At 42.3% G+C, this 13,038-nt stretch overlaps 1 protein-coding gene across 1 annotated transcript; it reads right to left on the reverse strand.

Moving 5' to 3' along the window:
- Positions 1 to 385: 385 nt before the first annotated feature.
- Positions 386 to 1,228, reverse strand: LOC147896147 (uncharacterized). Its single transcript, XM_087382227.1, has 3 exons — positions 1,147 to 1,228; positions 791 to 885; positions 386 to 645 (listed from the first exon to the last, which is right to left on the reverse strand). Exons 1-3 carry the CDS (start codon positions 1,226 to 1,228, stop codon positions 436 to 438), a joined length of 387 nt encoding a protein of 128 aa, XP_087238353.1. The 3' UTR covers positions 386 to 435.
- Between the last annotated feature and the right edge of the window lie 11,810 nt (positions 1,229 to 13,038).

Raw genomic sequence — 13,038 nt, forward strand, 5'->3', positions numbered from 1 at the left:
AGGAAGGCCTTAATGGGATCCCCACCTTTTTTCAAGAACATAGGATGAGAATAATAGACCAATTTTTTGTTTTGTTTTTTAATAACAACCAAAATTTAGCAATTGTCAAGAACAAAAGATTAGTAAAAGGCAAAAATCTTTCCATATATCTTACATTAATTGGAGTTCTATGGTTACAATAAAAGGGCGTAGCTTAGCTTCCAAGGCATTCAGACCGAAAAAATTGAATGCTTGTTATGGAGATCATTCGCATAACTTGTCCATCGGGCAGACAAGAAGAAGAAGAAGAAGAAGCCGACGACGATGATGATCGAGGAGGAGGAAGCTCCAAACGATGAAAGCAACAATCAGATCTTTTGTTGCAAAGAAATCGCGATAGAGGAGCATGCTCAGGGCTGCCGAACGCAGATGTTGCGTAGCAACATATGAATAACGCTAGTAGTGGCGATGGAATCTGTAAACAGGAGGAGATCTGAGCGTCTTTGCGTACCCACTGGCCGGAAGATCATTGCTTATCGGGTTTGGCCCATTGGGTACATTGTGCAACAGACGAAAACTCCGATTTCCATAGCCTTGCGATGTTTTCCTCCTGAGCTCTGGTTGCACTTGTAACGGATAGAGCAGATCACGCAGTCTCATCGTGCCCTGTAAAATGAGGCCTTACTTCATTAGAACGCACCACGCATTCACAAGTCATGGCGACGACTCTGCCCTCACCACTCGCGAGACAAAGCAGGCGAGAAACAAACAGAGAGAGAGAGACAGAGAGAGAGAGAGAGGATGTTCTTACCTCCTGCCAGAGTCGCTGTCTCAGATCAATCTCTGAGTTTTGCTCTTTTCGCAATCGGGCCGTGGAGTGCTCTATAATTTCGTCCACCACGGTCCCTGGGTTCACGCAGAACACATTACACTCTTTGTCAGTGTCTCTCTCTTTCGTCTTCATCGGAACAAAAATGTGAAACTCAAATTGCAATTCCAAGCCTTCGTTTCAAGAGATCTAGTGTCTGCTGACCACCAAAAACCATGTCGAGAACGAGGTGCAACCAAGTCTACATATATATATATATATATAATCCATACAATGACGGCGAAAAATTAATCTAAGTAAGTGTAAGAGTAAGGAGAGGCATGGGGATGAGGGCGTACGTTCAAGGAGCGGCCGGGAGCAGTCGATGCAGTTAATGGCAGAAACGAAGAGGATGAAATTCACGGTCCAGGCGAGAAGCATGGTAGGGGAGAACCGAGAGAGGCAGCATTGTGTGGAGGGGGCCGAGGTCCGCATGGCGGGATGGAGGGTGTAGCATTCGGGACGGGACAAGGATCAATATATCAAATTCAATCCAAGCTGGGAGGAGGGCAGGTCGGATCAAGAGAGGGAAGGGCAAGCTAGGAAGATGATGGAGGGAGGGCGACAAAAGAAATCTATGGCGATGGAGGAGGAGGAGGAGCTAGTGGAAGGAAGAAGATGAGGAGATGCGAGGTGGAGGAATTCGTGCAGGTTACGATTGATCAGCTGAAGGAGTAGCGTGCTATTGCGGCCACAATCATACGTGCGTTTTTTGCGAGCTGCTGCATGATCTATGCACGCAAGCTTGTCTGCTCTCTTCTCTCTCTCATTTCTGATCTCTCCTCCTTGTGTCTGATCAATTCACTCAGTTTTCAGATCATCAATCCATGTTCACGACGATCATCAGCTACAGCAACCTCCCCTAGCACCTCATCCCTTCTTGTTCCTCGCACACGTCCCCTCTCCAGCCCATCGATCGTCGCTTCAAATGCGCTATCGATCCATCAATCACCATGATCCGATCATTGCCGCCTCCTGATCACCATCAACAGCAAACTATGATCATCTTGCAACTGATCATACCGGCAGCGAACTCCCGAGTCCCATCTCTCCCTCCCATGACCTCCCATCGACTCTAAGTAAAACATGGAGAAAGACGCCGATCTTATTAAACCTGAACCGTCTCATATCTAGAAGTCTATTGAAGGTGGATAACAAGGAAAGGCTTACAATGCACGATCTCTCCCTCTCCCGTCGATCGATCGATCGCACGTTTTCCATTTGTTCCCCCTCCCCCCCTCATTCCTCCCACCACCTCGCCCGAAGAATCCATCCCCCTCCCCTCCTAATAACTCCAGCTTCTCCAACAATCATCGCTTCTCCTTTCAGTTGCTAACGCTTTTCACCTTACCCCAGCCGTTGCCGTTCGCCGTTGCCGCAGCCGCACCCACTCCATGGTCCGCGTTAGCCATGACGAAGTAATCAAGGCGGATGAAAAACGAAATCGATGGATGAATCCCAACTCCTCGTTCTCTTTGGGATGAATTAATTAAGGGGAGGCGTGGGCGTGTAATTACAGCAGCATGCACGCCCAGATCAACAGCAGAGCAGGGCCGACCAATCTTGCAATTCAAGGCACCCACCCACGCAGCAAACGATGATAACGCGCAAATGCAAGCACGATCATAGCTAGCCTTGCAAGCAAGCCACACGTGTGCGTCCTTACATAAAAACCCCCTCGAGTCTCTCTTGAGGGAGCAAATGGTGGCGCCCCGGTCACTCCGGTGTTCGCAACTCAGCCAAAAGGGCATTCCCCCATCTAGGGTAAGGGGCCCGGTGCTATGGACAGCTACCTTTTTAGCACTAATCCATGGCAGAAATGGCCAAATCAAAATTCAGATTTGAAGCTATCGAAGTCATCAGGTCGTAATAGGGAGCTAATTTTTATTTTCAAACTTTTCCAAAAAAAATGTGGAAGATAGAAATCTATGAGTGCCAGTGCTTAGGTCAGCCAGTACTAAGGTACTGTGTGTCCAAAAAATGGTGACAGGAGGGCTTAACACATCATCTTTTTCTATGAAGAGCATTGGGAGGCACCTGCCTCCCTATTGGGGGGGTTGATGACATTTTAAAGGCACCCACCTCTTTAGTGGCCCTTTACCCTAAGCTCGTTGCCCCTATTCAAATTTTACGAGATGTCTCGTGTTGCCTGCTAGCATAGGTCTCGAGCAAATGTGCCCCTGGTAGTGGACCATGGTTGTGTGAGTGTGGGGGGGGGGAAAACCCTCCATTAAGGAGGCCCCAAAGTTCTCTCATGAGTAAAATGCCTTGTGAAAGGCTCTCTGCAAGGCTTGCTTTGGAGTACTTATGAGAAAGGCATCTAGAAAACCGAGAGAAAACCTCACTCCAATCTGAAAGGGATGATCACTCTCCACTCGACAAATTTGATGCAATGGAATAAATAGTAAAGGGGCAAATAGTGCACAATCAACTCATTCAAAAGTGAAATAATTGCATGTGTGCTTATATATTAGGTGGTTTTGAGGTTCTCACAAAGCATGCTTAAGGGGCTTTCAAGATAAAGAGTTGCAAGGAATTTAACATTCCTAGGTCTATATGTAAAGGTCAAGAAACTTTCCTTTACCTAACCTTTCCCTATACTTGTTTAGATAAAACTACTAAAATTTTATTAAAACGTATGAGAAAGGCATTTCATTGAGCCTTCAAGTCTCATACAATGTCTTAAGATATGTACAAGTACTATCCTAAGCTGTAACCACTTTTCCATTGAGCTTTATAATAGTCACCATGTTAGAACCAAGCATTGTGAGCTTGCGGAGGCACATGTTAAGATAAGATATGACACCTTAACATAAGGTCCAACAATTTAAAAATAGATCAAATTATAAGAATAAGAAACGGATATGCAAGTCTCATAATAGAAGCATCTAGCATACTAATCTACCTTGTATTAAAAACTTGTTGATTAAAGATACAACCAAAATTAGTGAGATCAATATAAAACACCAAAGGATTACAAGAAAATGTCTAAAAGTTGTATACTGTACACCATACTTAGTGCTTTTTGGTTAGTGGTGTTGTAGTTGCACACTCAAGTGGAGCTAACATTTGACTAGCATGTTACACAAGATAATCCATTTGTCCTTCTAGGTAAGCCAAGATGTTCCTATGGCATAAACAGAGGCATCTAGATGTAGATGAATAATAATGCCCCCCTTGGTTGTTTGCAAAATGAATGTGCTTAATGCTTGATCTTATATCTCTTTGAATGTAGTTCCCATGAATTCTAATCATGGATCATCAAGGTCTTTGTGCCTGGGCTCTTCTTCTCCTCTGTTCTTCTTCTAGTCATTCCTTTATCAATGTACAAGCCCAAAATTAAGAAGCTCTTCCTTGGCTCAAGAGACTCCATTTGCATTATTCCTCGCCATGTTGGCAACATCACAACCTTGGCTCAAGAGACTCCATTTGCATTATTCCTCGCCATGTTGGCTCAAGAGACTCCATTTGCATTATTCCTCACCATGTTGGCAACATCACAACCATTAGAGAGACAAATTTTTGATAACTATGATACAACACCTTTACCAAGGAAAATGCATATCCCTGTGTGGATCCATGGTCTCATGATCTCATGCATAGTCACACAGTATCCATGCAGCCTTGGATAACTTCCTTTGTATTCCTTTCCAAACTGTCTTGTACCTCTGATGTATCTCAAGACTCCCTTGGATGCTTTTAGTGAGACTATTTTGGATTTGCCACAAATTGTGCATGTGAGCTTACTGCATAATAAATATATGGGCTTGTGATAGTTAGATATATAAGAGATCTTATGAGATGCCGATAGTATCTATCATTGACTGTAGGCCTTTTTGGGTCTTTTGTAAGTTTCAAACTCTATTCCATGGGAGGGGCTACAATCTTAATATGCCATATGATAGCTCTTTAGGAGACTTTCCACGTATTTCTACTGGCTCATGAAGATGTTGTTTGAGTCTCTCTAAAACTCAATTCCAAGACAATAGTGCATAACTCTAAGATCTTTCATGTTGAACTCTATAGATAAGGCTTGATTCAAGTTGCTGATGAAGCTATCATTCACAATCAGATCATCTACATACAAAAGCAATAGTAATGTCTTCCTCTTGAACTTTGTAGTAGAGAGCATGATCTGCATTAGACTTCATGTATCCCAGATTAGCAAAATACTTGTCAATTCTACTATACCAACTTTTGGGTTTTTGCTTTAAGCCATAGAGACTTTTCTTGAGATGTCAATCCTGATGCTCTTTCCTTGGTTCAACATAGCCTGTTGGTTGCTGCATGTAGAGTTCCTCGTCTAGATAACCATTGAGAAAAGCATTTTTGGCATCTAGCTCATACACATTCCATCTGCTGAGTGTGGCTAGTTAAAAATCTTATGGAGTCCATCTTTGCTAATGGAGAATAAGTCTCATCATAGCCTTGACCATATTGCTATGCAAAACCTTTTGCAACTATTCTGGCTTTGTATCTTTCCATGCTTTCATTTGGATTGTACTTCAATTTGTAAACCCATTTGTTTGCAATGGCCTTCTTTCCTAGTGGAAGGTCACATAAATCCCAAGTGTTGTTTTGGTACAAGGCATCCATTTCTTAATTCAGTGTAGTTTGCCATTCTAGCGTATCAACTACATTCCCAAAGTACACTAGCTCTTCCGTAGCCATGATGGTAGTCATAACAGCATAATTAGTGGTTTCAATCTGAATTGCTTTGCCTTTTTGAGCATATATTAATCTTGAGGGCAGTCTTCTTTATCTAGTAGACCATTTGAGTTACTACTCTTCCGGAGGTTCCTCTAGCAATTCTTGCTCTTCTTCATCAACCTTTTCTATAGTTGACTAAGTAATCGATGTGATCATCTCATGTGTATTTGATGATTTCCATTCTAATTCTTCATGGAGCATGACATCTCTGGAGATTATGACTTTTTGGTTGATGGGATCATACAACTTGTATGCTTTGATTTCTTCACTGTAGCCAATCACGATGCATTTACATGACTGAGACGTGATTTAACATCCAACTTTCTATGATGATCATCATGTATGTTGACATATTCTATGCAACCAAATATGCAAAGATGCCCAATGCCTAGATTGTATCCAGTGAATGCCTCATAAGGTGTCGTATCCTAAATCGGCTAGGTTAAAAGCTGATTAAGCAAGTAGTTTGTAGTTGCAATTGCTTTTACCCAATATTGATTTGGAAGATGATTCTCACTGAGCATTTCTCTAGCACAATCTACTAAAGTCCCATTCTTCCTTTTAGCCATTGCTTTGCTGAGGAGCATCTGCACCATCGCCCTCCTTCCCCTCCTCCTCCCTTCGTATCTTCCTCTTGTTTAATGGTCTCGCCTTACTTTCTGCCATTGCCGGACTCTCCTTCTCCGCTTCTCACTTGCTCTCCTCCTCCCACAGCCCCTCCCTCACCCCTCCCTCTTTTGGGTCTTCCGACCTTGCCCTCCTCCGAACACACCTCGCTTCCCATGTCTCTCACACCTCCTTCGGCATAGCTTTCCTCATGCTCTCCCTACTTTTCCTTGCTCTTGCCTTTCCCTTTTTGGGGCTTACTGCCATTGCTGGAGACTTGAAATCGCTACAATATATGATCGTTTGTTCATCTATCGTTGGCGGGCTTGTGTTTTTGCAGGTGTTCTTGTTCATGTCCTGAGAGTTTTTGCCTTCGAATGCTATTACTTTTGCAAAAATTCATGAATGTTGGAGACATGTATTCATGCCCTCTATTAGATCTCATGACTTTGATCTTTCTACCTATCTTATTCTCTACCATGGCTTTGAATGTCTAAAATCTAGAAAAGACTTCATGTTTCTCTTTCAAGAAGTAGACCCAACAACATTTGTTGTAGTTCAATGAAAGTAGAGTGAACTATTGATGCTATGGGTCTATGCATAATCCTATACATCTGTACATATCAAATCAAAAATACCTCTTGCTCGAGAGGTGCTTCTATCAAAGTTGGTTCGCTTTTGTTTACCAAAGCAACATGCTTTGCAAACTTTTCCATGAAACTATAGTTTTGGAATGCCAAGTGCCATATTCTGGTTTCTCAGTTGCATCAAGCTTTTTTTTTTTTTTTCACAAAAGAGACTTCTATTAAGTAAGAAAGAAACCCGCTAGCGCAAGCTCTGTGCGAAAATACACCATGCTAAGCATGTAATAAAAAACACCTCAGAGGAATGAGGTAGAAAGAAACCAAGGCTGAGGCTGAAAATGCCATCTCAACCCTGTAGAAGTCTCAGCAAAGAAGGGAGAGTCTCTCCAATCTTTGAGAAAAGTAACTCTCCTGGAGGAGGCTGCTCGAGATGATCCTTGCATGGTCGCCCAAATGGCCATCAGAGTGTATCGTATCTGTCCAAGTACTGGCCAAGATCTGAGAAGGGTGAACCTGAGAACCCTCCAAAGCCTCAGTGCATTTGGCTCTCCAAATGTGCCGTGCTACAATGCTAGCTAGGATCTCCCATGGAGAGTCGACCAAGGAGTGAGCAGCCCTGAAAAGAGTGGCCGAAACATCCTCTAGAGAGCACGACTCCACAAGGTGTCATCGGATGTGAAGAGCCGAAGAGGAATCAAGTCTCTCAAAAAATACCTGGGGCCCTAAAAGAGTAAGCCAAGCCACTGATCCCCAGGCCATATAGAAAGGTAGGTGAACAAAAGTGTTGAAAAGACTTACAATCCACTTCCATATGATTCTCGCCTGTCTGCAATCCCAAAGGCAGTGCTGTATTGTCTCCAAAGCAAAAAGGCAGTGAGGGCAAGAAGGGTCAGCTCCGAACTTAGACCTCCAATGGTTTAGTGCTATCCCACCATGAATAGAAAGCCAAAAGAAGAGAGTGATTTTTCTATTCCGGTGGGATTTCCAGAGTCTCTGCCAAAAAAATTTCTGCAAGTCAGCACGAATCTGAAAGTTCTCCCAATGATGAGCTCTGGTGGGCCTCCAACGCCTACAACTGAGCTAAAATTTCCTGGCATTATTGACCGTGTAATGAAAGAAGGGGATGCCCTTCTCTCGATGCCCTTCATCTATCCATTCCCATTCCCCAGGGTCCCACTGCAAACTTAATTGGGACACCTCCATAGAGCCACAGCCTCCATGAGCCAAGGGTGAGGAGAAGCGGGTTAGGATCCAAGTACCACTGTGAAAGAGAGCCATGCTCCATGAAGCCCACTATCCTGACTGGCTGAAACGGTACCTCCAACAAGATATTGTCTGTGGATCTGGATAGCCTAAGCATCAAGCTTTTGAAATTGACATGTCCATAGCTCTTATGCTAGATTGCTGAAAGTGGCATCAGTTGTTGTTGAGCTGATATGGCATACTTGTACTAAAGCTAGCATTTTGAAAAAACATCCTTTCTTGTCTACTTTTTCCACTAGCTGATATCCTATGGATTTGTCTCTTATTGTGCATTCATCTCCATCAAATATTACTCAATAGTTGTGCTCCATCATTTGCCCGATTAACAAGAGGTTCTTGCTGAGCTTTGGAATGTAGAGTACATCTTTCACCAATCCTTTTGTATCAATGAAATTGGTCATAGAGACAATGCCTTTCCCTTGAGCTAAATTTGGGCATGGCTTTGATTGGCTACTTTGGAGTTGTATTCTTCATGACAGACTAATCTACTCTAATCTAGATCTAGACCAACTATTGAATGATGAAAAGTAGCAAATAGTTTCTTTTTCTTTTGATCCTTGTAGGTGCGAGGTTAGATGTGTTGATGTAGAGGCTTGAATGTGTATAAGAAGTGGATTTTATGCCGAGACTAAAAAGTGTGTGACACAAATGCTAAAATTTGCGCATAATGTGATGAGCATGTAGAGCATGGAAAAATGAGTGATTTTCCTTTTTGGAGCACCCTCAAATTCTTCCAAGATCAAGAGGTACGGCTTGATCTATGTGGAGGGGGAAAAAAGGAGAAACGATGATGAGGCAGTTGTGTTGATATGTAAAATTGTGCTTGGCAAGGGGTGTGCTTGTGGAGCATTGATGAGGCGGCAAGTGGATGCACATGCAATGTGCACAGAGTGTGCCTGGCAAGGGGTCATTATGGTTGTGTGCCATGTGGCAGATGACATGGTAGGGTGACATGGTAGATGTCATGTCACTGATGATGTGGCTATCAAGTGATGTGGCATGATGACATGGCATGCTGATGTGCAGAGGCCCTAGGTTACTTTCTATGCTGTCGAGCGCTTTGCCTTACAGGGATGAGGATTCCAATCCAGTAGGAGAAGGAGCTCTTAGACTCAGATTTTGCAGATGATACAGCTCTCTATGTGGATGACTCAGCATCCAATCTAGAGAGGGTCAAAGGAGCCCTATCCATTTATTGAGAGGCTTTTTGAGCTTGCATAAATTGGACCAAATTTGTCAACTTCTTCATAGACCAGGAGGAGATCCATGAGGTTCAAGATTGGGGGGCTAATTTTGGCTTTCAGTGGATCTCGAGAAGGGAGATAGCGAGGTACCTGGTTGCTAGGTTAGCATAGACATTTGTGGGATTCAATTCGAGATGAGCAAGCAGTCAACAGCTTGTGTGGTCATTGTGAGAGATTTGATATTGCTTTTGGGCTAATCTCGACACCTCAAGGCACAACTATTCAGGTTACAAAAAATCTTCGAGTGTGTGCTGATTGCCACAATGCAGTAAAAAAGATATGCAAGCTTGAAATGCGGGAGATTATAGTAACAAATTCCTACTACGTCCATCACTTCAAAGATGGAGCATGTTCTTGTAAAAATTAATGCCAATACACATTAAGACTTGCTTTAAACAAACAACATAAAATCCTACAGAGGTATCTAAATGACTACAATGATCAATATGACAAATACTGATGCACGCAGGGTTTTGATGGTCTGGAAGATTGTCTGCCATGGCTTTTGTAAAAAAGTAAAAGTTTCATCATTAGATGGATGTAGTTTTGAGGTTTTTTGAAGGTCTTTAAGGGGTGAACCTTTGCATATAAACACAGCAATATGGGGTCGCATACACTTCTTCCAACAACGAAGAATCACTAAACTGTTGATGATGAAGCTTTTGTGACGATCTTTAAGCAAAAATCATATACCAAAAGAACAAAGGCATATACCCAAAGAATGTTGAAGCATATACACAAGAATGCGGATGCCAAAATGAAGGCTATGATGTCATAGCCTTCGATGAGGGGAAATTGTCCCTTTTCTCTATCACTAGTGTACAAGGGGGCAAAGCCTTTATTTGTTTCAGATGAAAAAAATACGGGAAACCCCCCTCCTAGCAATCCGTCATGTCATGGCTTGCTAGGAGGTGACTCTACACAAATTTTTACATACATGCATACATACATATGTATGCATGTATGTATGTATAAATATATATGGGTTAAGTGGTACAATTTTTCAAAAAAGTGGTATGCTTGATAGTATTAAAGTCTTGAGAAAATTGAGGGATTTAAAAAAGCACACTACAATCATTACTGACATGCTTGAGTTTGTTCTGCTGGACAAGAAAGCCATCCTCCTAGAGCCCTCCCCGTACTGTCACTTGCCTTCCTCATGCTTTCTCAAATCATTGTGATTCTAGCATAGAGCTTTCTTGCATGCCCTTACCATCCATTACCCACCCTTGATTTTGTGCCTACCCTAACTATCCATCTTCATGCATCTACATTATCACATTGCAGGCTCCCCATAAATCTTCACTTCTTTGCATGCTTCATTACCCTCCCTATTGAAGGCTAAATGGTGGAAAGCTCAGTGTGTCAACTACCATTCCTAGACAAAAGAAGAGTTCCTTGTATAGTATAGACTTTCCATGCAATGTCCAAATCCTTGTCCGTTGACATATAATGGCGTCATAGAAGAGAAGTGTCTCTGCCTTCAAATAGAAGCATGAAGGAGTCCAAAAGGTGCACCTGAAGACCATCAAGCCTAAAACTTTTTACCATTGTTGCCTTCTACACTATTGTGTCTACTGGGAGAGCCCACCTAACCATGATTTTTCCATCATGTTTGCATGTGGCTTTGTTTTAGAGAGGTTCTTAGCTTCCGAAATTGCCATAGACAAAAAGAATCATGAAATCATGATGGATTGGATCGAGATGATTCTTGCCAAAATGGGTGAGTATAGGCTGGGGATCTAGATAGAAATCACAAAAGTGGAGGAAAGGGCATGGCCAAGCCATTGAGAGTATAGTTACAAGATATCTTGAGCATTTGAGTAAAGTCTCATGCCATTGGTAGAATGCACACACCCATGCACTTGGAGGATGAAGTGGAAGGTATCCATGACATGGTAAAATATGTATAGGATTAGATGGAGAAATTGGTTGCTGATGTATGGCATGCAAAGCAAGACTATGATGCAAGCAAGGGAAAGTGGTTGCTTCTTCCTCGTGTCCAACATGTTGTAGAGGTCCAGGTGGAGATACAATTCTATGGAATATGTTGTCTTCTCTAAGAGCAAAACCCTTTCAAGATGAGAACATGGTTAGAGAATTGGAGATCAAGCTACTAGTTAATAACACGACTTGTGAAAGTTAGGTAGGGGAGGTGGTGTGTAGGCACTAAAGCTTTCTATTGATGGCATAGAGGTATGTTGTCTAGATGGCTCTCGAAGATCTATTAAACATAAGTTCTTAGGCTTGGGAAATTGTGATTGTATATTTCCAATTTAGATAAAAACCTATTACAACTAGGAAAAGGACACCGAACTCTAACTAGGGGGAAGTTTATAGTCTATTTTAAAGTGCATTTATAAATTTCAGTTTTTGGGGTGAGGATTTTTGTGTACAAGTTTTTAAATGACTTATGAGCTACATGTGGTGCTACAATCTAATGGTGTAAATTCTATTGTTGGCATCTAGAATTATTATAGTGGCCTCATAAAGAGATCAGAGAGAGCAAAATTTCAACTATAGTTTGTTGAAGGCCTTAGAAATGGGGACTATCCCATGGCCATCTTGTCCCAAAGTAGAAAAATGTCTCAGTAGACCTATCATTATGGATTTGTGAGATTGTATTTTGCATGTGGGTCTCCTATTTCACAAGCGATGTCATAGACCTATACATGTTGCTTTGCCACCACATGTTCCACTCGCTATATTTGGCAACAACTGGTGATGAGTGCATGCAGTAGAGATGCAATCAAACCATACAACCTGAGGTCAATAAAATGGTGTGTGTGCTAGCCAATAAGTGGATCTGCACTTTATGAATGAGCATAATTGTTTGTTTTTCACTCTTTTTGTTTCTTACTTTATAGGCTTTAAAGTGGCATATAGGCTTTTATGCGGGATGCAGGCTTTAAAGTGGTGTGTAGCTTCAAAGGAGTATGCAAGCTTTAAAACAAACCATATAGCCTTTAAAGAAGTGTGTGGTCTTTCAAGTGGTGTGTAGACTTCAAAGCAGTATGCAAGCTTTAAAGTGAACAATATAGGCTTTACAGCAAACCATATCGACTTTTACATGGTTTAGTAGCTACAAAGTAGTTTATAGGCCTTAAAGTAGTCTAGGGTCTAAAAAGTAGCATTGAGGATGACCCTCTTCTTGAAATGAATGACCGCATGGTGCTAAAAGTGAAAAAAATTTATCTCAACTAAGTAGTACAATAAGGTACTACAATCCCTCTAGTTGAGCCTTCCCAGCTCACTAGGTTCTCTTCCATAGTGAATTTTGTTGAGCTCGACCCACGAGTCTGGTAGGGTATTACAATCCCTTGGATGAGCCTTCCCAATTCTTTATTCTCTCATCTGCAAGAGCTCATCCAAATCAAGAGGTTAGAAATGATGAGGAATACATGTAGCAAGCAAGACCCACTGTTTTCATCCAAATTGATTTCAATAGTCATTCTGTCATCGGTCTATGTAGGGGCGGCTAGCTTAAAGTGAAAGAAAGTTGCCACTGGAAGGACGGGTTGAAACAGACCCTCAAAGCATGGTGCCTGGAAGACTCCAGGTTGTTCACTCATTATGAGGGGGACAACTAGAAGATCATGAAGGCTGGATTGCTCGAGTTCAAAGGCGGGAACGTGACTGAAGGAGGTGGTGCTACCAAAGATGGACCTATGTACCAGGATGGTGTGCGGAAGCGAAACCGGACCTGGTGGAGCAGGATCCACTAGATGAAAAGCCAAGAAAAGATTTTGACACCGAAAGGTTCCAGAGGACTACGACCAGGGAG

Source organism: Dipteris shenzhenensis, chromosome 12, assembly GCF_047967505.1.
Source record: "Dipteris shenzhenensis isolate YYH24624 ecotype China chromosome 12, Dip_SZ_1.0, whole genome shotgun sequence".
Lineage (NCBI taxonomy): Eukaryota > Viridiplantae > Streptophyta > Polypodiopsida > Gleicheniales > Dipteridaceae > Dipteris > Dipteris shenzhenensis.